Here is a 20,503-nt window from a genome sequence, read left to right as displayed (position 1 = left end):
GACACACTTGTATAAAACGTTCCGTCTGACTAGGAGTAACCTTAACTCCTCTGCTAGCAAGCATATGTGTTTAAAGATCAATACAGAGTCTTTTTCCTTTAGACTAAGTATGGCAAATCTTCTCAATCTATGTTCTGTACTATCCACCTTCTTACCCTACTTATTGTCTATAGGGGGGTCTGCAGCACCCTATGGTGGAGTCCTATCCGTCCCGAGTGCGGGGGTTCTCAATGTGTGTGGGGGGGCTTACCTAGGGGAATCCTGTTCAGGCGCCATATGCTGGGGGCCAGCCCCAGCGGGTCCAGGGGTTCCCAAAGGTGTGGACGGAGTCGGCGAAGAATGTTTTACACGGAGACAGCGTTCAAAACTCTCTAGCTTTCCTTAGTCTCCGTGGATCTTCCCTGTGCCTGGCTGAGGCCACAGAGAGATCCCAAGGCAAGCTGAGCCTTTATTTTATAGTGAGAGGTAAACAAGGTAGTGGTTTCCATTAGTTACACAGTTCTTGTGAGTTTCACTTGTTTACACAGTTCTTGTGAGTTTCACTTGTTTTTGTTCTTGTGAGTTTCACTTGTTTACACCATGGTTATACTTCTTGCACTTCCTCAGCCCATTAGCTTCCCAGATAAGATCTAGGGAGTGTCACAAAGTCAAGCCTAATTATGCTAAGAGGACTGTGCCCTCTAAGCTGGGAATTGTTTGTGACTTTGCCTACAGGTCAGTCTGAGGCTTAACCCTATATCAGCTCCCTACAAGAATCGAGATATTTGTCAATCTGTAGTACAATTTGTTTGGAAATTAACTAGCACTAGCCAGCTCTACTTAGGGAGGCTGGCCCAATGTGGGGGTCTATCGGCAAACCAAAGGGGAAGAAATGTTAAATATTTAAAATCCAGTGGAGGGATTTCTGCTCTGGCAAAGATCGAGGCCAGAATTACTCTCTTCTCTGAAACAACTAAAACACTACGCAAATATATGAAGTAATGGTTCTCAAACTATTGAACTGCAGGCAACAAAGAACAGTGTCCCTGAGAGACAGTGGAGACATTGCAGAAGCTCTATTGTTGCCCCTATTTACTTCCTTGAGAAAATTTCCAGTCAGTGGCAGAGGAAAAGAAACCCCAGGAAGAGTTGATGGACTTTCTGAGTTGAGAAGATAGGACTGAGGGGCCAGGGAGACCAGCATAGCTAGAGTTTACAGGGTGGAGTACTAAATAGTCCGTGTGTGTGAGGAAATGGTTCCAGGTGAGGAAAACTCCCAAGCCTGAAAGAACAGTAGCCAGAACTCACACAGGGCCAAGAATTACACCTGTTCCCACCAACCAGTCTTAAAACCTTATAATTCATAGGTCGTTAGGTAGATGGGTGGGTTGGGGACCAAAATTAACAGTAGTCTGAATGCTTTTCTGTTCCTGCCTAACTAATTTTAAAAGCAAGACCCAAAGGATCAAATTATTTTCAAGTGACTTTAGCTGTGTTCCAGGGAAAACTCAAGAATATTTATAGGAATATTAAAATGTCCAATACCCAATAAGGGAAGTTTACAATGAGTCACATTAATTTTTTAAAAAATAACCAGGCATGCTTAGAAGCAGGACAATATGACCTATAATAAGGAGAAAAATATATAAAAAACTGACCCAGAACTCACACAAATGTTAGAAGTAGCACACAAGGACATTTAAACATGTTTTATAACTGGTTCTATTGGATTAAAAACTAGAAGAAAGTTTAAGTAAATAAGTAAAAACCAGGAAAATATATTTTAAAAGTACCCAAGTTGAACTTCTAGAGTTAAAGACTAGAATATCTGTGATGAAAAACACTGGATACTATTAATGACAGATTAGACATTGCAAAAGACAGTACTTGTTTATTGAAGACTGCAATTGAAATTACACAAAATGAAACAGAAAAAGTGAAAAAAATAAATAAAGAAGAAAGCATCAGCCTGGCCAGAGTGGCTCACTGGTTGAGCGTCGACCAATGAGGCAGGAGGTCATGGTTTGATTCCGGGTCAGGGCATATGAGCAGGTTACAGGCTTGAACCCCAGTGGGGGGCATGCAGGAGCCAGCCAATCAATGATTCTCTCTCATGGTTGATGTTTCTATCTCTCCCTCTCCTTTTCTTTCTAAAATCAATAACACAATAAATTAGGAAAAAAAGCATCAGTGAGGCATGCAACAACTCTAAGCAGCTTAATTTATGTGCAATATGAGTCCCCTCATAAAGGAAGAGACAGAAAATGTATTTGAAGAAATAGTGGTTGAACAATTCCAAAATCTGAAGAATAGAATAAACCTACAGATCTAACACAGTCAATGAACCCAACACAAGAGATAAAAAAAACTATTCCAAATCATGTTACAATCAAATTTCTCAAAACCAGTGGTAAAGAAAAAAGGATTTTTAAAAATTAACTTTATTGGAGTGACATTAGTTAGCATGAACATGGAGGTTTCAGGTGTGGGCTTCTGTATTATAAGATCTGTATATTGCTCCATGTGTTCACTACCCAGTTAGATCTTCTCATGTCACCATATATTAGTTCCCTCTGCTCTCCCCACCCCTATTGATCCAGTTTGAATTCATTTTTGTACGTGGGACCAAACTGTAACCCACTTTCATTCATTTATATGTGACTTTCCAGTTTTCTCAGCACCATTTATTAAAGAGACTATCTTTATAGTGTGTTTCTGGCTCCTTTGTTGACAATTATCTGTCCATATACATGTGGTTTTATAGCCTGGCTCTCTATTCTGTTCCATTGACCTGTATGTCTGTTTCTATGTCCGTACCATGCAGTTCTGATGATCATAGCTCTGTAGAATAATTTGAAGTCAGATAGTTTGATACCTCCAACTTCATTCTTTTTTCTCAGTATTGTCTTGGCTATTTGGGGTCTTCTGTGGTTCCATACAAATCTGACGATTTCTGATTCTATTTCTTTAAAAAATGACACTGGAATCTGTATATTGCTTTGGGTAATATGGCCATTTTAACTCTTTTGATTCTTCCAATCAATGAACATGAAATATTTTTCCATTTTGTTGTGTCTTTTTCAATCTTTTTAAATATTTCTTTATAATTTTCAGTAGATAGGTCTTCCACATTCTTTGTGAAGTTTCTTCCTAGGTACTTTATTCTTTTGATTGCAATTGCAAAAGGAATTATTTTTTCATTTTCTTTTCTGAAGTTTTGTTGTTAGTATTCAGAAAGGCAATGGATTTATTTTTTCTTGGTGCATGGGGGGAGGCTCCACCAATTGCGCCACAGCCTCCAGGCAGTTTATTAATGAGATATTGTACATTCTTTTTTTATTTCTTTTTAATTTTTTTTAATTTATTGCTTAAAGTATTACAAAGGGTATTACATATGTGTCCATTTTTTCCCCCCGCCCTAGACAGTCCCCTAGCCTCCCCTATCCCCCAATGTCTTATGTCCACTGGTTATGCTTATATGCATGCATACAAGTCCTTTAGTTGGTCTCTTACCCCCCTGCCTCCTGCCCCCAACCCTCCCCGGCCTTCCCACTGCAGTTTGACAATCTGTTTGAGGCAGCTCTGCCTCTGTATCTATTATTGTTCAAAAGTTTGTAATGGTCTCTATTATCCATGAATGAGTGAGATCATGTGGTATTTTTCCTTCATTGACTGGCTTATTTCACTTAGCATAATGCTCTCCAGTTCCATCCATGACGTTGCAAATGGTAAGAGTTCCTTCCTTTTTAGAGCAGCATAGTATTCCATCGTGTAGATGTACCACAGTTTTCTAAGCCATTCATCTACTGATGGGCACTTAGGCTGTTTCCAGATCTTAGCTATGGTGAATTCTGCAGCTATGAACATAGGGGTGCATATATCCTTTCTGATTGGTGTTTCTGGTTTCTTGGGATATATTCCTAGAAGAGGGATCACAGGGTCAAATGGGAGTTCCATTTTCAGTTTATTGAGGAAACTCCATACTGTCTTCCATAGTGGCTGCACCAGTCTGCATTCCCACCAGCAGTGCACAAGTGTTCCTTTTTCTCCACATCCTCTCCAGCACTTGTCATTTGTTGATTTGTTGATGATAGCCAGTCTGACAGGTGTGAGATGGTACCTCATTGTTGTTTTGATTTGCATCTCTCGGATGATTAGTGACTTTGAGCATGTTTTCATATGTCTCTTGGCTTTCTGAATGTCCTCTTTTGAAAGGTGTCTATTTAGGTCCTTTGCCCATTTTTTGATTGGATTGTTTATCTTCCTTTTGTTGAGTTGTATGAGTTCCCTATAAATTTTGGAGATTAGGCCCTCATCAGATATGACATTGGCAAATATGTTTTCCCACGCAGTGGGTTTTCTTGTTGTTTTTTTGATGGTTTCTTTTGCTGTGCAGAAGCGTTTTATTTTGGTGTAGTCCCATTTGTTTATTTTCTCATTAGTTTCAAGTGCCCTAGGAGCTGTATCAGTGAAGAAATTGCTTCGGCATATGTCTGAGATTTTGTTGCCTTTGGATTCTTCTAGAATTTTTATGGTTTCCCGTCGTACATTTAAGTCCTTTATCCAGTTTGAGTTTATTTTTGTGTATGGTGTAAGTTGGTGGTCTAGTTTCATTTTCTTGCATGTATCTGTCCAATTTTCCCAACACCATTTATTGAAAAGTCCATCTTGACTCCATTGTATGTTCTTGCCTCCTTTGTCAAATATTAATTGAGCATATTGGTTCAGGCCGATTTCTGGGCTTTCTATTCTATTCCATTGATCTATATGCCTATTCTTGTGCCAGTACCAGGCAGTTTTGAGAACAGTGGCTTTGTAATACAACTTGATATCTGGTATTGAGATCCCACCTACTTTGGTCTTTTTCAGGATTGCTGTAGCTATTCGGGGTCTTTTTCTATTCCAGATGAATTTTTGGAGAGTTCGTTCTAGATCTCTGAAGTATGCCGTTGGTATTTTAATGGGAAGTGCGTTGAATTTATAGATTGCTTTGGGTAGTATGGACATTTTAATGATGTTGATTCTACCAATCCATGAACACGGTATGTTCTTCCATCTGATTATGTCTTCCTCTATATCTTTTTTCAACGTCCTGTAGTTTTCTGAGTAGAGGTCTTTTAACTCTTTAGTTAAGTTTATTCCTAGGTAGCTTTATTTTTTTGGTGCGATGGTAAACGAGATTGTTTTTGTAATCTCTCTTTCTGAAAGTTCACTATTGGTGTATAGAAATGCCTCAGATTTCTTGGGGTTAATTTTGTATCCTGCTACATTGCCAAATTCATGTATTAAGTCTAGTAGCTTTATGATGGAGTCTCTAGGGTTTTGTATGTATAATATCATGTCGTCTGCAAATAAGGACAGTTTCACTTCCTCTTTTCCAATTTGGATGCCTTTTATTTCTTCTTCTTGCCGAATTGCAATGGCTAACACTTCCAGTACTATGTTGAACAGGAGTGGTGAGAGGGGGCATCCCTGTCTTGTTCCTGTTCTAGGGGAAATGGTGTTAGTTTTTGTCCATTGAGTATGATGTTGGCTGTGGGCCTGCCATATATGGCTTTTATTATGTTGAGGTATGATCCTTCTACTCCCACCTTGCTGAGAGCTTTTATCAAAAATGGGTGTTGAATTTTGTCAAATGCTTTTTCTGCATCAATTGATATGACCATGTGGTTTTTTTTCTTTCAATTTGTTTATGTGATGTATCACATTTATTGATTTGCGGATATTGTACCATCCTTGCATCCCTGGGATAAATCCTACTTGGTCATGGTGTACGATCTTTCTGATGTACTGCTGGATCCGATTTGCTAAGATTTTGTTGAGGATTTTGGCATCTATGTTCATGAGGGATATTGGCCTGTAATTCTCTTTCATTGTGTTGTCTTTACCTGGTTTTGGTATTAGGGTGATGCTGGCTTCATAGAATGAGCTTGGAAGTGTTCCTTCCTCTTGAATTTTTTGTAGTAGTCTGAGGAGGATAGGTTTTAGTTCTTCCTTGAATGTTTGGTAAAACTCCCCTGTGAAGCCGTCTGGTCCTGGGCTTTTGTTTGCTGGAAGCTTTTTGATGACTGCTTCAATTTCTTCCATAGTTATTGGCCTGTTGAGATTTTTAGATTCTTCCTGATCAAGTTTTGGAATGTTGTATTTTTCTAGGAATTTGTCCATTTCCTCCAGGTTGTCTAGTTTGTTGGAGTAGAGCTGTCCATAGTATTTATTAACAATCATTTGTATTTCTGTGGGGTGTGTTGTTATTTCACCTCTATCGTTTCTGATTTTGTTTATTTGGGTCCTCTCTCTTTGCTTCTTGGTGAGTCTGGCTAGAGGTTTGTCAATCTTGTTCATCCTTTCAAAGAACCAGCTCTTGGTTTCATTGATTTTCTGTATTGATTTTTTGGTCTCTATGTCATTTATTTCTGCTCTAATCTTTATTATTTCCTTCCTTCTGCTCACTCTGGGGTTTTCTTGTTGCTCTCTTTCTAATTCTTTGAGTTGTAGAGTTAGCTGATTTACTACCATTTTTTCTTGTTTTTTGAGATAGGCCTGTAGAGCTATAAACTTCCCTCTCAGGACTGCTTTCATTGTGTCCCATAGGTTTTGGATTGTTGTGTTTTCATTGTCATTAGTTTCCAGGATGTTTCGAATTTCTTCTTTGATTTCATTGGTAACCCAATCAATATTTAATAGCATGCTATTCAGCTTCCAGGTGTTTGAGTATTTTGGGTTGTTTTTATTGTAGTTTATTTCTAATATTATGCCATCGTGGTCTGCGAAGATGCTTTTTATGATTTCAATCTAATTGAATTTGGGGATACTTTGCTTGTGAACCAATATATGGTCTATTTTTGAATATGTCTTATGAGCATTTGAGTAGAATGTATATTCCCTGGCTTTGGGGTGAATTGTTCTGAGGATGTCTATTAAGTCCATCTGATCTAGTGAGTCATTTAGGATTGCTGTATCTTTGCTGATTGTTTGTCTAGAGGGCTTATCCAGTGTTGTCAGTGGTGTATTAAGGTCCCCTACTATGTTTGTATTGTTGTCGATCTCTCCTTTGATATCGTCCAGGAGTTTTTTTATGAATTTGGGTGCTCCTGCATTGGGTGCATATATGTTTACCAGAGTTATATCTTCTTGTTGTATTGATCCCTTTAGTATTATGAAGTGGCCTTCCTTATCTCTTGTTATGGCCTTCACTTTGAGGTGTATTTTGTCCGATATAAGTATTGCTACCCCAGCTTTCTTTTCCTTTCCATTTGCCTGAAAGATATTTTTCCATCCTTTCACTTTCAGTCTGTGTGAGTCCCTTCTAATGAGGTGGGTTTCCTGTAGACAGCAGATGTATGGGTCATGATTTTTTATCCATTCAGCCAATCGATGTCTTTTGTTTGGAGCATTTAGTCCGTTTACGTTTAAAGTTATTATTGAAAGGTACTTGTTTGTAGCCATTTCTGTTTTTGTGTGGCTGTTTTCTTTCTGAGCTTTTTATTTCTTCTTTTTATACCAGTCCCTTTAGCATTCCTTGCATTGCTGGCTTGGTGGTGATAAACTCCCTTAGCCTTTTTTTTGTCTGTGAAGCTTCTTATTTCCCCTTCAAGTTTGAATGATAGCCTTGCTGGATAGAGTATTCTTGGATTGAGTCCTTTGCTTTGCATCACTTTGTAAATTTCTGTCCATTCTTTTCTGGCCTGATGTGTTTCTGTTGAGAAATCATTTGACAATCTAATGGGAGATCCCTTGTATGTAACTTTCCGTCTCTCTCTTGCAGCCTGTAAGATTCTCTCTTTGTCCTGAACATTTGCCATGGTAATTATGATGTGTCTTGGTGTGGGTCTTTTCGGGTTCACCTTGTTTGGGACTCTCTGGGCTTGTGTGACTTTTTTCTTCCCCACCTCAGGGAAGTTTTCTGATATTATTTCTTCTAATAGGTTTTCTAATCCTTGTTCATCCTTCTGTTGTTCTGGTACCCCTATTATTTGTATGTTGTTTCGTTTCATGTTGTCCCAAAGCTCCCTTAGACTCTCCTCCTGTCTTTTAATTTTTTTCTCCAATTGCAGTACATTTTGGGTGTGTTTTGCTTCCTTGTCTTCTAATTCACTAATTCGGTCCTCCGCTTCTCCTAGTCTACTGTTGATACTTTCAATGGAGTTTTTCATTGCAGCTATATCACTCTTCATTTCTTCTTGGGTCTTACTTAAGTTGTTGATTTTTTCATCTGTTTCTTCTAGCTTCTTGCAGAGGTTGTCGATTTTTTCCTCCATCCGGTTTATGCACTCTAGGACCCTTATTCTGAATTCTTTTTCTGTCATGTTGCATGCCTCTGTATTACTTAGCTGCTTTTCTGGAGAGTCCTCCTTCTCTTTCCTTTGGGGGTTTCTTTGTCTGCCCATGTTTGATCTCACTGACATATCTAGACGTTGAGTCGTTCAGTGGTTGCTCCCTTGGTGGCAGTGACTCCTTGGTCTGTGGTTGCTCTTCGGGCGGTTGTGGTAACAGCTGCTCTTCAGTTGGCAGCAGCTCCTCTGGTGGGTGCTGTTCACAGCTGTGGTGGCTCTTCTGGCTGGTGGGGCGAGGTTTCACGTACAGCTGCTGTTCCTCAGCAGAGGGTGTGTTGCTCAGGAGGTTGCTGTTGCTTGGATCTGCTGCGTTGATTTAAAGGCACAAAATACAACACAACAAGGCACCACGTAACAGGCACTATACACAAATATATTCACGATATTAATAACCCCAAATAAAGGTGACCACCTGAATTAAGAGAATTAGGGGATAAGGAAGAAGGAAGAGAAAAAGATAAAAGAGAAAAAAGAAAAGTAGGGACCAAAAAAAGGAGTGCAAAAATGAAATTGGGAAAAGGAGGGGGGAAAATAAAAGCGAGAAAAGAAAAAAAAAGAAAAAAAAAGAGCGAAAAGAGAGAATGAAGTGGAAGAGAGGAAGAGACTTTTTTATATGAGGAGAATACGCCTATAGAACAGCCATTAATCCCAACAAATTCCAGCAACAGCTCCCTGGAGATGAATGCAAACTAGAAACAACCAATAATATAACGATGGAAATAGAATGGAGAACACTAATCCCAAAATAAAATAAAGAGAAAATAAAATGGCACTTTAAAAAAAAAGATAAAATGGTAGCAGTAATAATACTGGTTAAAAATAAGAAGGTAGTAATTAAAAGGGTAAAATCAGGTGATGGAAAAAAGAAGAAAAAAAAAGAAAAAAAAGAAGAAAAGAAAAAAAAAGAAAAAAAATTTGGTTTCTTAGTTAAAAGGTGAAAAAGAAAAAAAAAATTGCAGTAGTGAAGGTCCTTCGGTTCTTCTATTCTTCAGTGTGGCTCGCCTTAGACCTGCCAGGTATTCAGGAGAGTGCTGAGTTTCCCTGCGATACACTGTTCTTCTGTGTTGTAAACCACAGTCCTTATTTTAAAGTAAGCCGCATTTGTTTCCCAGACTGCCTTATTTTGTGTTTAGCAAAGAGTCAGTTTGTGGGTCAGCCTCTGGGTGGCAGTGTTCTGGGGTTGGCCTCTGAGGCTATAGGGCCTCTCTGTCCAGTGGAAGTTCACTGCCCAGAGCTGGCTGCGTAATATAGTTAGTTACCAGCGCTGTGTTGTTGCTGGGATTGAAAATCCCTCTATAGGCCAGACCCTGTTAACTCCCAGGGACTGATCAGGTTATTTTAATCCTTGATCTCATACAGGGTGGAATCTGGGTGTGGCTGTGCTCCTTGCCTGGGGGTTGGGGGGAGGAGTCTCACTCTCCGGAGAGAATGGCTGCCCCAGTCCTGGACTCAGGGGTGTCTCAGCACTCAATTTGCTGCCACCTCTCCCGGCCCCCCTTCTCTCCTCAGTCTCTCCCCAGATTCCACTCCTCCGCACACTCTCCCTCTCTTCAGCACAGGTGACTGTCTCGAGATATTATACATTCTTTTTAAAAAGTGTTTTTAAGTCCTCAGAACCTGTTGTGTATTTTGCACTTATGGCATGTCTCAGCTCACACTGGCTGTTTTCAGTGCTCAGTGGCCACACATGGGTAGTGGCTGCCTGATTGGCTGGTGCACTTGGCCATCCCCATGTCATTGGCTGTGAGGCAGTGGATTTTTGCACATTGATTTTTGTATCCTGCAACTTTACAGTATTTGTTTATTGTTTCTAATAGTTTTGTTTTTTTGGTGGAGTCTTTAGTGTTTTCTATATACACTAGGAAAATGTCAACTGCAAAAACTGATAGTTTTATTTCTTCCTTCCCTATTTGGATGTCTTTTCTTTCTTTCTCTTGCCTTTTTGCTCTGGTTAAGATTTCTAGTACTATGTTGAATCAGAGGTGTGACTGTGGACATCCTTGTTTTGTTCCTGTTCTTAGAGGAAAAGTTTCAGGTTTTCACCATTGAGTATGATATTAGCTGAGGATTTATCATAGATGGCCTTTATTATGTTGAGGTACTTTGCTTCTATTCCTATTTTATTGAGTGTTTTAATCTTACATGGATGTTGTATCTTATCCAGTGCTTTTTCTGCATCTATTGATAAGATCATATGATTTTTATCTTTTCTTTTGCTGATGTGGTGTATTACATTGATTGATTGGTGTATGTTGAACCATACTTGTGACTCTGGAATGAACCCCACTTGACCGTGATGTATTTTTTTTTTTTTTTGGATATACTGTAGTATTTGATTTGCTAGTATTTTGTTTAGGACTTTTCATCAGAGATATTGAACACAATATCTCTGTGTTCATCAGAGATATTGGTCTGTAATGTTCTTTCTTGGTGTTATTTTTGCCAGGTTTTGGTATCAGAGTTATATTAGCGTCATAGAGTGTGTTAGGAAGTATTGCCTTTTCTTCAATGTTTTGGAAGAATTTGAGAAAGATATGTTTTGAAAAAGAGAAAATCTTAAATACACAAAAGGATGTTTCATATGGAGGAATAATGAAAACAATAATAGATTTCTAAATGGAAACAATGGAACTGAGAAGATCTATAATAAAAGAGTAATATGCTAATTAGACTGGACATCCTTCAGGATATCATTCTGGACATCCTTCCGGACAAAGTCAGGGCCAGAAGGAAGCCAGCTCGCATCCGGGGTGCCTACAGGCGGCCAGAGGGAAGCCAGCCCGGCCTGTAGAAAAACACTGTCAATGATAAAAAAGAATGAAATCTTAACATCTGCAACAACATGGATGTGCCTAGAGCAGTGATGGCAAGCTTATGACACGCGTGTTAGAGGTGACACGCCAACTCATTTTTTCAGTTGATTTTTGTTTGCTAAATGGCATTTAAATATATAAAATAAATATCAAAAATATAAATCTTTGTTTTACTATGGTTGCAAAAATCAAAAAATTTCTATATGTGACACGGCACTAGAGTTAAGTTAGGGTTTTTCAAAATGCTGACAGGCCAAGCTCAAAAGGTTCTCCATCACTGGTCTAGAGGGTGTTGTGCTGAGTGAAATAAGTCAGTCACAGAAAGACAAATGCCATATGATTTCACTTATTTGTGGAATCTAAGAAACAAAATAAACAATCAGAATTGTAACAGACTCATAGATACAGAGAACATTTTGATGATTGCTAGATAGGAGGCAGGTGAATGATGGGTGAAGAAGATGAAGGCATTAAGAAGTACAAATTGGCAGTTACAGAATAGACATGGGATGTAAAGTACAGTATAGGGAATATAGTCAGTAATACTGTGACAACTCTGTAGGGTGTCAGATGGCTATTATCGAGGTGACCACTTTGTAAGTTATTTAATGTCTGGTGACTGGGTTGTGAATTGTAAATGAAAAATAAAACATGATTTTATTTATTTATTTCAAAAAGATTTAAAATAATAAATAGGAAGGGAGAGGGAAAAAGAGAAACATCAATGGGAGCAAAGCATTGATCCTTCGATGGGCTGCTTCCTGCAAGCCCCCATCAGGGAACAAGACCGAAACCTGGGTATGTGCCTGACCAGGAATCAAACCTGCAACCTTTCAGTGCCTGGGACAATGCCACATTGGCCAGGGTGAAAAATAAAACATGATTTTTAAAACCTGGATTAATAAATTGGACTTCATCAAAGTGAATACTTTATTTTTAAATTTTATTTTAATTTTTTCCATTTTTATTGAATGTATGGGGATGACATTGGTTAACAAACTTATACAGGTTTCAGGTGCACAATTCTACAACACATCACCTGTACACTGTATTGTGTGTTCACCATCCCAAGTCAAGTCTCCATCCATCACCACTTATCATCTCTATACCCTCCTCAACCTCCCTGTCCCCCATCCCTCAGCAATCCCCACACTGCTGTCCCTGTCCATGAGTTTTTTTTCTCGTTTTAAAATATTTTGCTCAATTCCTCCACCCCCTTCACTCTCTCCACCCTCCAAAAGTGAGTAAATTCTGTTCTTTGAAAGTTGTTAAGAGAATGAAAAGACAAGTCTCAGACTGGAATAAAACATTTGCAAATCATATATATATGTATCCAGAAAATATAAAGAACTCTCAAAATGCAATTTAAAAAATTAAAAAGCTGCCTAGGCCAGTGTGGCTCAATTGGTTGGAGCGCTGACCTGTACACCAAAAGGTTGTGGGTTTGATTTCCATTCAGGGTACATATCCAGGTTTTGGTTTGATCCTAGGTTCGGTCAGAGCACATGTGGAAGACACCTGATTGATATTTCTCTCTCACATTGATGTCTCTCTCTCTCTCTCTCTCTCTCTCTCTCTCTCTCTCTCTCTCTCTCTCTCTCCTCTCTCCCTTTGCCCCTCCCACCCGCCATCCTCACTAAAATAAATTTGAAAGTATTTTAAAAATTGGCACAAAAATTGAATGGATATGGGGATAGCAAATTAGCACAGGAAAAGTTGCTAAACATCATTTAGGAAATTAAAAATTACAATGAGATGCCACTATACATCTGATAGAATGTAAATTGGCACAACCATTTAGGAAAACAGTTTGGCAGTTTTTTAAAAAGTAAGTGAGAGACTTATGACGACAGAGAGCAGATCAGTGGTTGTCTGGGGAAAGAACGGTGTTGGGAGGGCAGGGCAAGAGGGGTTAGAAAGTGACCAGAGGAAACTTTTTGGGATGATGAGTATGCTTATTATCTTAATTGTGGAGATGGTTTCAAGGGTGTTAACATTTATTAAATAGTATATTTTCAATATGTGCAGTGTATTATATATCAACTATAGGCCGAGTGCAGGAGATTCATGCCCTCGGTGGCGGAGAGGTGTGGTCCGTCAGCCTGGCGTTCACCCTATTGCAGTCCAGGAGCCCTTGGGGGATGTCCCGTGCCATGGAGGCAAGAGAGGCTCCTGCAAATACAGCTGCAACTGCATGAGCCCTGCCTCTGGCTGAGCAGCACTTCCCCTGTGGAAGCGCACTGACTTCCAGGGAGCAGCTCCTGCATTGAGCGGCTGCCCCTGGTGGTCAGTGCACATCATAGTGACCAGATGCTCTTCCATTCAATCAATTTGCATATTCCCCTTTTTTTTATATAGGATTAGACATCAATAAAGCCTTTTTTTAAAAAAAATAAAATGGCCCTAGCTGGTTTGGCTCAGTGGATAGAGCATCGGCCTGCGGACTGAAGGGTCCCGGGTTCGATTCCGCTCAAGGGCATGTACCTTGGTTGCGGGCATGTCCCCGGTAGGGGGTGTGCAGGAGGCAGCAGATAGATGTTTCTTTCTCATCAATGTTTCTGGCTCTCTATCCCTCTCCCTTCCTCTCTGTAAGAAATCAATAAAATATTAAAAAAATAAAATGGACTGCTTACACATGTGAAAAGTAAGGCTATTTGTAGCCTCTCATACAAGTGAGAAGAATAACCCATAAAACAGTACAGTTCACTAGGTAAAGGGTAGATATTTAGGCTTTAAAACGTGGTTTTCTGAATTTTGAAAGTCGGAAAATAGAAGCAGTTCTTTCTTTGACCATGATTTCTTTATCCTATTTCTTTGAAATCAGCCAACACCTGCCATGTTGAGTTGCTCTAAAAGTTACCGTGAAATAATGAGGTTATTTGAAAGTAAGTGTAGCTTCTTGGGTGAGGTGAAAGAACAGGTCATGGCTGTATTTGTCTGTGGAAAAACTAGCCCCTGGGCCTCCTTGCAAAGGTCCAAGAGGGCATGTGAACTGTGATATTGGGCCACCTCTAAGAGGAGATCTGAGGACAGAGGCTCTCCGTTGAGGCCGTGGCAAGGGCTGGCTGAGTGGCTGACTCTGTCCTTACACACACAGTGTATCTACCAACTCGTGGAGGCTCTGGCGCTCAGCGGCTGTGGAGGTGTAAACTTGGAATCCCAGCTGGAAAACATTACAGGCATGCTGTTCCAGCAGGTGAGTGCTGGAGGCTGCAGGTATCCTGGGCTTGGTCTTCCCCTCTTGTTTGGAGGTGATGGTTCCCCCAGGGCAGGTCACTACCTCCACACGGCCCTGGGCTTTTTTCACGGTGACTGTAACTGCACACACCTCAGGCTTCCCTCCCAGGATTCTAGTCACAGAGTGGATATTCTCTATGAGGTAAATTGGATACAGTTCTGTATGTTTCTGGGGGTGGAGGCCATTGTTGCTCCCTCTAAACTGGTTAAGGGCAGAGAGTCCAAACCGACCCATTATGCCTGTGGGAAATGGCAGGCCTTCTGTGTTGTAGCCTAGAGGAGGAAGAGGACAATTGAACATTTTGCTAAAAGGTGTTACCGTCCATATATTTGCTGGCCACTGTCTTCTTTTCTTTGGGGCTGTGTAGGTGTATTCCTGGGTCCTCTTTTCACATTCTTATGGGCAAGTGCCGCACTTTTTCTGGCTGCATACCTCAGTTTCTTCATCCATGCCCAGAGCCCCAGATTTTTCAGTGCTCCCAGGTCTGATGCCCTTGGTCTCCCCACAGCTCTGTGAGCGAGTGAACCCAGCAGACCCTCACTCTGTGGAGAACCGCAGCCTCGCCCTGAGGGCTATCTTCACCCTGGGTAAGTCCACACATTTTCCTAACCCCAGGTATGGGCCCGGGGACCTTGTACTCCATGGGAGGCTAGGTTCCCAAGACAGCCTTCTTTCCTTCAGACAAGATGCAAAGTAATCCATGTAAAGTTTTCCTGAAATTGAATGAATCTCCAAGGGCACAGACATTCTCCCTTTCCTATCCCTTTTGTTACCACTCCCTTCCCCTGTGGTTGGCTTCCCGTTCTCCTTTGGTGATCCTGAGCTCAGAAAGGTGATACTGTGTAGAGAGCACTGATGGTCGTGAAAGAGGTTCTGACCTAATTGGTGTGCACATGGTGGGGCAGGGGAGGGACAGGCCTAGGTTAGGAAAAGCATCTGCCCCCAAGCGTGGCACATGGTAAATGCTGGACAAACACTGGCTCTCTTTCTTCCTGCTTCTTTTCTCCAGCCTAATAGACCCTAATTTATCCAGCCCATGGCATCAGTGGTTTGCTGTGAGCATGATTTACTTCTACATACCACCTCCCACTTAAACATACCCCTGACTCCCTTTATTCATGCCCTCTAATAGCCAAGTTATACCAGGATCAGATGGTATCCTTATTACTAACCGCCATGGAATCCAGTGATCCAGCCAAGATGGAATCAGCCCTTCAAGTGTTCACAGATGTGTTTCAGGAATGTGAGTAGGAAACAAGCCTGGTCCTAGGGATCTTCTTGCGCAGGAAATCTTCTTGCTCTGACAGACAGTCCTATTTAGTAGTTAAAAGCACAGCTTTAAACTCAACATAAACTCAATGGGTTCAAATCCTGATTTTGACTCTTAATAGCTGTGCAAACTGGGGCAGATTACTTTTAGTCTGAATCTCTATTTCCTCATTTGAAAAATGGAGTTGCCTTGGCTGGGTGGCTCAGTTTGGTGGAGTGTCATTCTATACACCACAAGATTGTGGGTTCAATTCCTGGTCAGGGCACATACCTATGTTGCTGTGTCGCTCGTGTGTTTCCAGATCAGGGGTATGGGAGGTGATTGATCAATGTTTCTCTCTCAAATTGATCTCTCTCTCTCTCCCATCTTTCAATAAAATAAAAAACAACATATCCTTTGGGTGAGGATTATAAAAAATAAAAATGTAAGTAACATTAATTCCTACCTTTAGCCATTTTTAGTGAGAATTAAAGGACAAAACATATCTTGGATTGTAGGTTTTAACTTCAGTCAAGTGTCCATCAAAACATTGCTGTGTGACTAACAGTACGAAGCACAGAAAGTACACACTTAAATAAGATATGGTCCTTGTTCTGAGGAGCTCAGTCAAGGAGGGAAGATGAGACTGTTCACACAGCAAAAGGATACAGGATAATAGGTGATAAGTTACTTAAATGTGAGCATGGCGATGTGCAAAAGGAATGCAGAGAAGGTGTCAGTCAGGAGATAGGATAGACTCTGTGAAGGAGATGTGCTGAGAGCAGAAAGGAGACTGAGTCAGCAAAAGGAATTCACACAGAAGAGCAGTGCTGGCAGTTCTAAAGGTTGAGATAGGCAAAGGGTGAGCAGAACAGCTCCGTCAATGAGGTAGACTTGTGTGGTCAGCTGTGGGAGCCTGGCAAGCGCTGAGGCGCAAGCGCTAGCTTGCTGAAATACTGTTTTAGGTCACTTTCTAGTCTGGTTTGAAGCAGAGGGGTGGTGGAGATAGCCTCTCGGGTTTGATCTGGCCTTGAAGAGCAGGACTGTATCTAAAATTTCTCCTACCTGTCTGTCTTCTCATGCCTCCCAAAGCAACAAAGGGGGAGGTAGGAGACTGACCCCTCTGCATGTCTGTCTTTCCTCTAGTGCCTCAGACCAAGAAGCTGCAGCGCATGGTACTGAATACTACCATTTTGGTGATTCAGGAGGACCTCAAACCAGTGAGCAGAATGGCAGAATGTTGGGGCTGGGAGGGCAATTGCTGTTTTGAGAACTTGAGGTGTGGTAAGATGGAGAGGGGAAGGTTTGGGTGAATGAAGAGAGAGGTAAGGCCCCCTTGCCAATCTAGTTCTGGCCTCAGACTTCTGCCCATGGGTTACATTTGGGCTTGTGAAAACCTGAGAAAGGTTTGAGAAGTGGTTTCTTCCTATTTTCTGAGCCTTTTCTGTGGGCAATACTGTGGTGAGCCCAGTAGGGACATGGAGCTCTGAAAGATACTAATTTTGCTCCCAGAAAATTCACAGTTTGCTTATGGAGAGAAGTCCTGAAACATCACATCTTGCATATGCTATGAGAAGATATATATATATATTTTCAATATATGCTTCTCTTTTCTTTATATATATATAAATTCTTTCTTTAAAAATTTTATTCAATTACAGTTGGTATACAATATTATATTAGTTTCACGTGTACATCCTAGGGATTAGACATTTATTTATATAACTTATGAAGTGATCACCCCAATAAATCTAGTGTACACCCAGCATAGTTATTACAAAATTATTGACTATGTTCCCTATGCTGTACTTTCCATCCCATGACTATTGTATAATTGCCAGTTTGTACTTCTTAATTCCTTCACCTTTTCATCTATCCACCCACTCCCCTCCCATTTGCCAACTATCAAAATGTTTTCTGTGTCTATGAGTTTGGCTCAGTTCTTCTTGTTCATTTATTTTGTTTTTTAGATTCCACAACTAAGTGAAATCATATTGCATTTGTCTTTCTCTGTTTGACTTATTTCACTCAGTTCAACACCCTTTAGCTCTATCCATGCTGCCAATGGCCAGATTTCATTCTTTTTCAGGGTTGAGTCATTCTTTTTCAGGGTTGAGTCATATTCCATTGTATATATGTACCACTTCTTCTTTACCCATTCCTCTATTGATGGACACTTAGGTTGCTTCCAGATCTTGTCTAATAATAGACAAATATGGTAATTAACCATACCTTCGCTATGCCTCCCATTGGCTAATCAGCGAGATATGCAAATTAACCCAACCAAGATGGCGGCCGGCAGGCATGCAGCTGAAGCGAGCAGGCTTTCTTGCTCCAGTGATGGAGGAAACAAAGGTTCTCCGCCTGCCGCGGCCTGGCTCTGCGCTCCTAAAGGAACAATGTTTCAATTATAGAATCTAAACAAACCCCAGATACCTGCTTTCAGCAGGTTGTGGCCTCAGAACTGGAGTGAGTAGGAGCCAGCTCTCAGCTCCTATGACGGCAAAAAAGTTTCAATTATAGAAGGTAAATAAATCCCAGAATAAAAAAAAATAAAGAAAAAAAGGAGAGGCTGGGAGCTTCAGTCACTGGCCAGCCTGAAAACAGCCATCAGCCCCTCATTCAGACTGGCCAGGCACCCCAGTAGGGATCCCTGAAGGGGGCGTGACCAGCTGAATACAGCTATCAGCCCCTCACCCAGGCTGGCCAGGCACCCAAGCGGGACCCCCACCCTGATCCGGGACACCCTTCAGGGCAAACCAGCCAGCCCCCACCTGTGCACCAGGCCTCTATCCTGTATAATATAAGGGTAATAGGCAAACTGACCCTAACAGCAGAAAGACTGGGAATGACTGGTCACTATGACACACACTGACCACCAGGGGACAGATGCTCAATGCAGATGCCCTTTGGTGGTCAGTGCGCTCCCACATGGGGGAGCTCTGCTCAGCCACAAACCAGGCTGATGGCTACCAGTACAGCAGTGGTGGTGGGAGCCTCTCCTGCCTCCTCAGCAGCACTAAGGATGTCTGACTGCAGCTTAGGTCTGCTCCATGCTGGCAAGTGGGCATCCACAAAGGGCTGCCGGGCTGCCAGAGGGATGTCTTATTGCCAGCTTAGGCCCAATCCCCTGGGGAGCAGGCCTAAGCCAGCAGGTGGTCATCCCCCGAGGGGCCCCAGACTGTGAGAGGGCACAGGCCAGGCTGAGGGACCCTTCCCCCCCTCAAGTGCCCAAATTTTTGTGCACCAGGCCTCTTGTTATAAATAATGCTGCAAGAAACTTATGGATGTATATGACATTTCAATTTAGCGTTTTGGGTATCTACAGATAAATATCCAAAAGTGAAATTGCTGGGTCCTCCTTTGGCTCTCTGTATAGTCTTTGTTCTAAAGTCTATTTAGTCTGATATAAGTATTGGTACTCCAGCTATTTTAGTTTTGTTACCATTTTCAAGAAATACCTTTTTCCACCCCTTTATTTTCAGTCTGTGTATGTGTCTTTTGACCTGAAGTGGCTCTCTTGCAAATAGCATATGTAAGCGTCTTGTTTTCTTATCCATTCAACCATCCTATGTCTTTTGGTTGGAGCACTTAATTCATTTGCATTTAAAGTAATTGTTGATAGAAATGTACTTATTTCCATTTAGTGATTCATATTTTTGATATTCCTTTCTTCTTCTCCTTAAAGAAGTCCCTTTAACATTTCTTGTAATATTGGTTTGGTGTTGATGAACTCCTTTAGCTTTTTCTTGTCTTGGAAGCCTTATCTCTCCTTGGATTCTAAAGGACAGCCTTGCTGGTTAGAGTGATTTTGGTTGTAGGTCTTTGCTTTTCATCACTTTGAATATATCTTGCCAGTCCCTTCTGGCCAGCAAAGTTCCCATTGAGAAATCAGCTGACAGTCTTATGGGAGCTCCCTTGTAGGTAACAGTTTTTCTCTTGCTGCTTTTAAGATTCTCTGTCTTTAACCTTCTGCATTTAATTATGATGTGTTTTAGTGTGGGCCTCTTTGGGTTCATTGTGTTGGGACTCTTTGCACTTCCCTTGATGTTGTACCAGATGCCCCTAAACTATCCTCATTTTTTTTCTGTTCTAATTAGGTGTTTTCTGCTACCTTATCTTTCAAATTGATGACTCAATATTTTGTGAGAAACCATATTTTTGAAAAAGCTCTTCAAACAGGGCTGGAGACAGCAGAGACTGCTTCAGTTCTGGATCAAAGAGGATAGGGGAACAGGAGAGGAGGGGAGCAGTGGTTTGGGGTACCAAATGCACGACAATGGCATCATCCCTAAAAACACATCCTCAGAAGGTTAAAGGAAAGCTTGGAATCTTGAGGGTTAGGCCCTCAGGACTTGTGGGATTTGTTCCTGGCTTTCCCTAGGAAGGCCAGAACATGGGACTGCCCTGGACTCGGATTCTCCCCCAATCCACACTCCTGCTAATTTTCATATCTCTGGGGAAATAAGGTGAGGGCACGGTAAGTACTTAGAGTTCTCCAGGGAGGTGGTGGGAGCTGAAATGGTTAGAACTTCCGGGCAAAGTACAGAAATGGTCATGGTTAATGGCTTGTGGTCTGTCATTATTGCGAGCCCACTGTAGAGTCTCACTGGGTTTAGTGTCAGGAGATCTGATCCCCTCACCTGCCTTGGTCCTCTGTGTCCTCACCTGGATTATGAAGGGTCACACTGGCAGTCCCTGACATTCCTTTCTGTCTTGTCATGTGATGGTCTGTGACTCCACAGGTGCCGAAGGTTCTCCTGCACTTCATTGAGATGCTGGGCCAGCATAACTACTTGGCCTTGCCCCAGGGGAACACTCTAATCAGCTTTGTCATCAAGCTTGTGGAGTCTGAGTCATCAGTGAGCAAGGGGCTGGGCAGGGAGGGGAC

General features: G+C 41.4%; 1 protein-coding gene across 1 annotated transcript in view; it reads left to right on the top strand.

The window, feature by feature from the left end:
- The window catches only part of LOC308513845 (maestro heat-like repeat-containing protein family member 1), a gene marked incomplete at both ends in the record, with an annotated part of 83,774 nt that overhangs the window by 11,044 nt on the left and 52,227 nt on the right, over positions 1-20,503 (top strand). The window contains 5 exons of the mRNA XM_081083946.1: positions 14,223-14,321; positions 14,872-14,950; positions 15,496-15,606; positions 16,759-16,832; positions 20,358-20,474. Of these exons, the coding sequence (XP_080940072.1) occupies positions 14,223-14,321; positions 14,872-14,950; positions 15,496-15,606; positions 16,759-16,832; positions 20,358-20,474 (480 nt within the window). The remainder of the gene's footprint in view (positions 1-14,222; positions 14,322-14,871; positions 14,951-15,495; positions 15,607-16,758; positions 16,833-20,357; positions 20,475-20,503) is intronic.

Source organism: Myotis nattereri, assembly GCF_964212035.1.
Source record: "Myotis nattereri genome assembly, chromosome: 2".
Taxonomy (NCBI): domain Eukaryota; kingdom Metazoa; phylum Chordata; class Mammalia; order Chiroptera; family Vespertilionidae; genus Myotis; species Myotis nattereri.
This window is presented reverse-complemented; position numbering and strand designations above follow the sequence as displayed.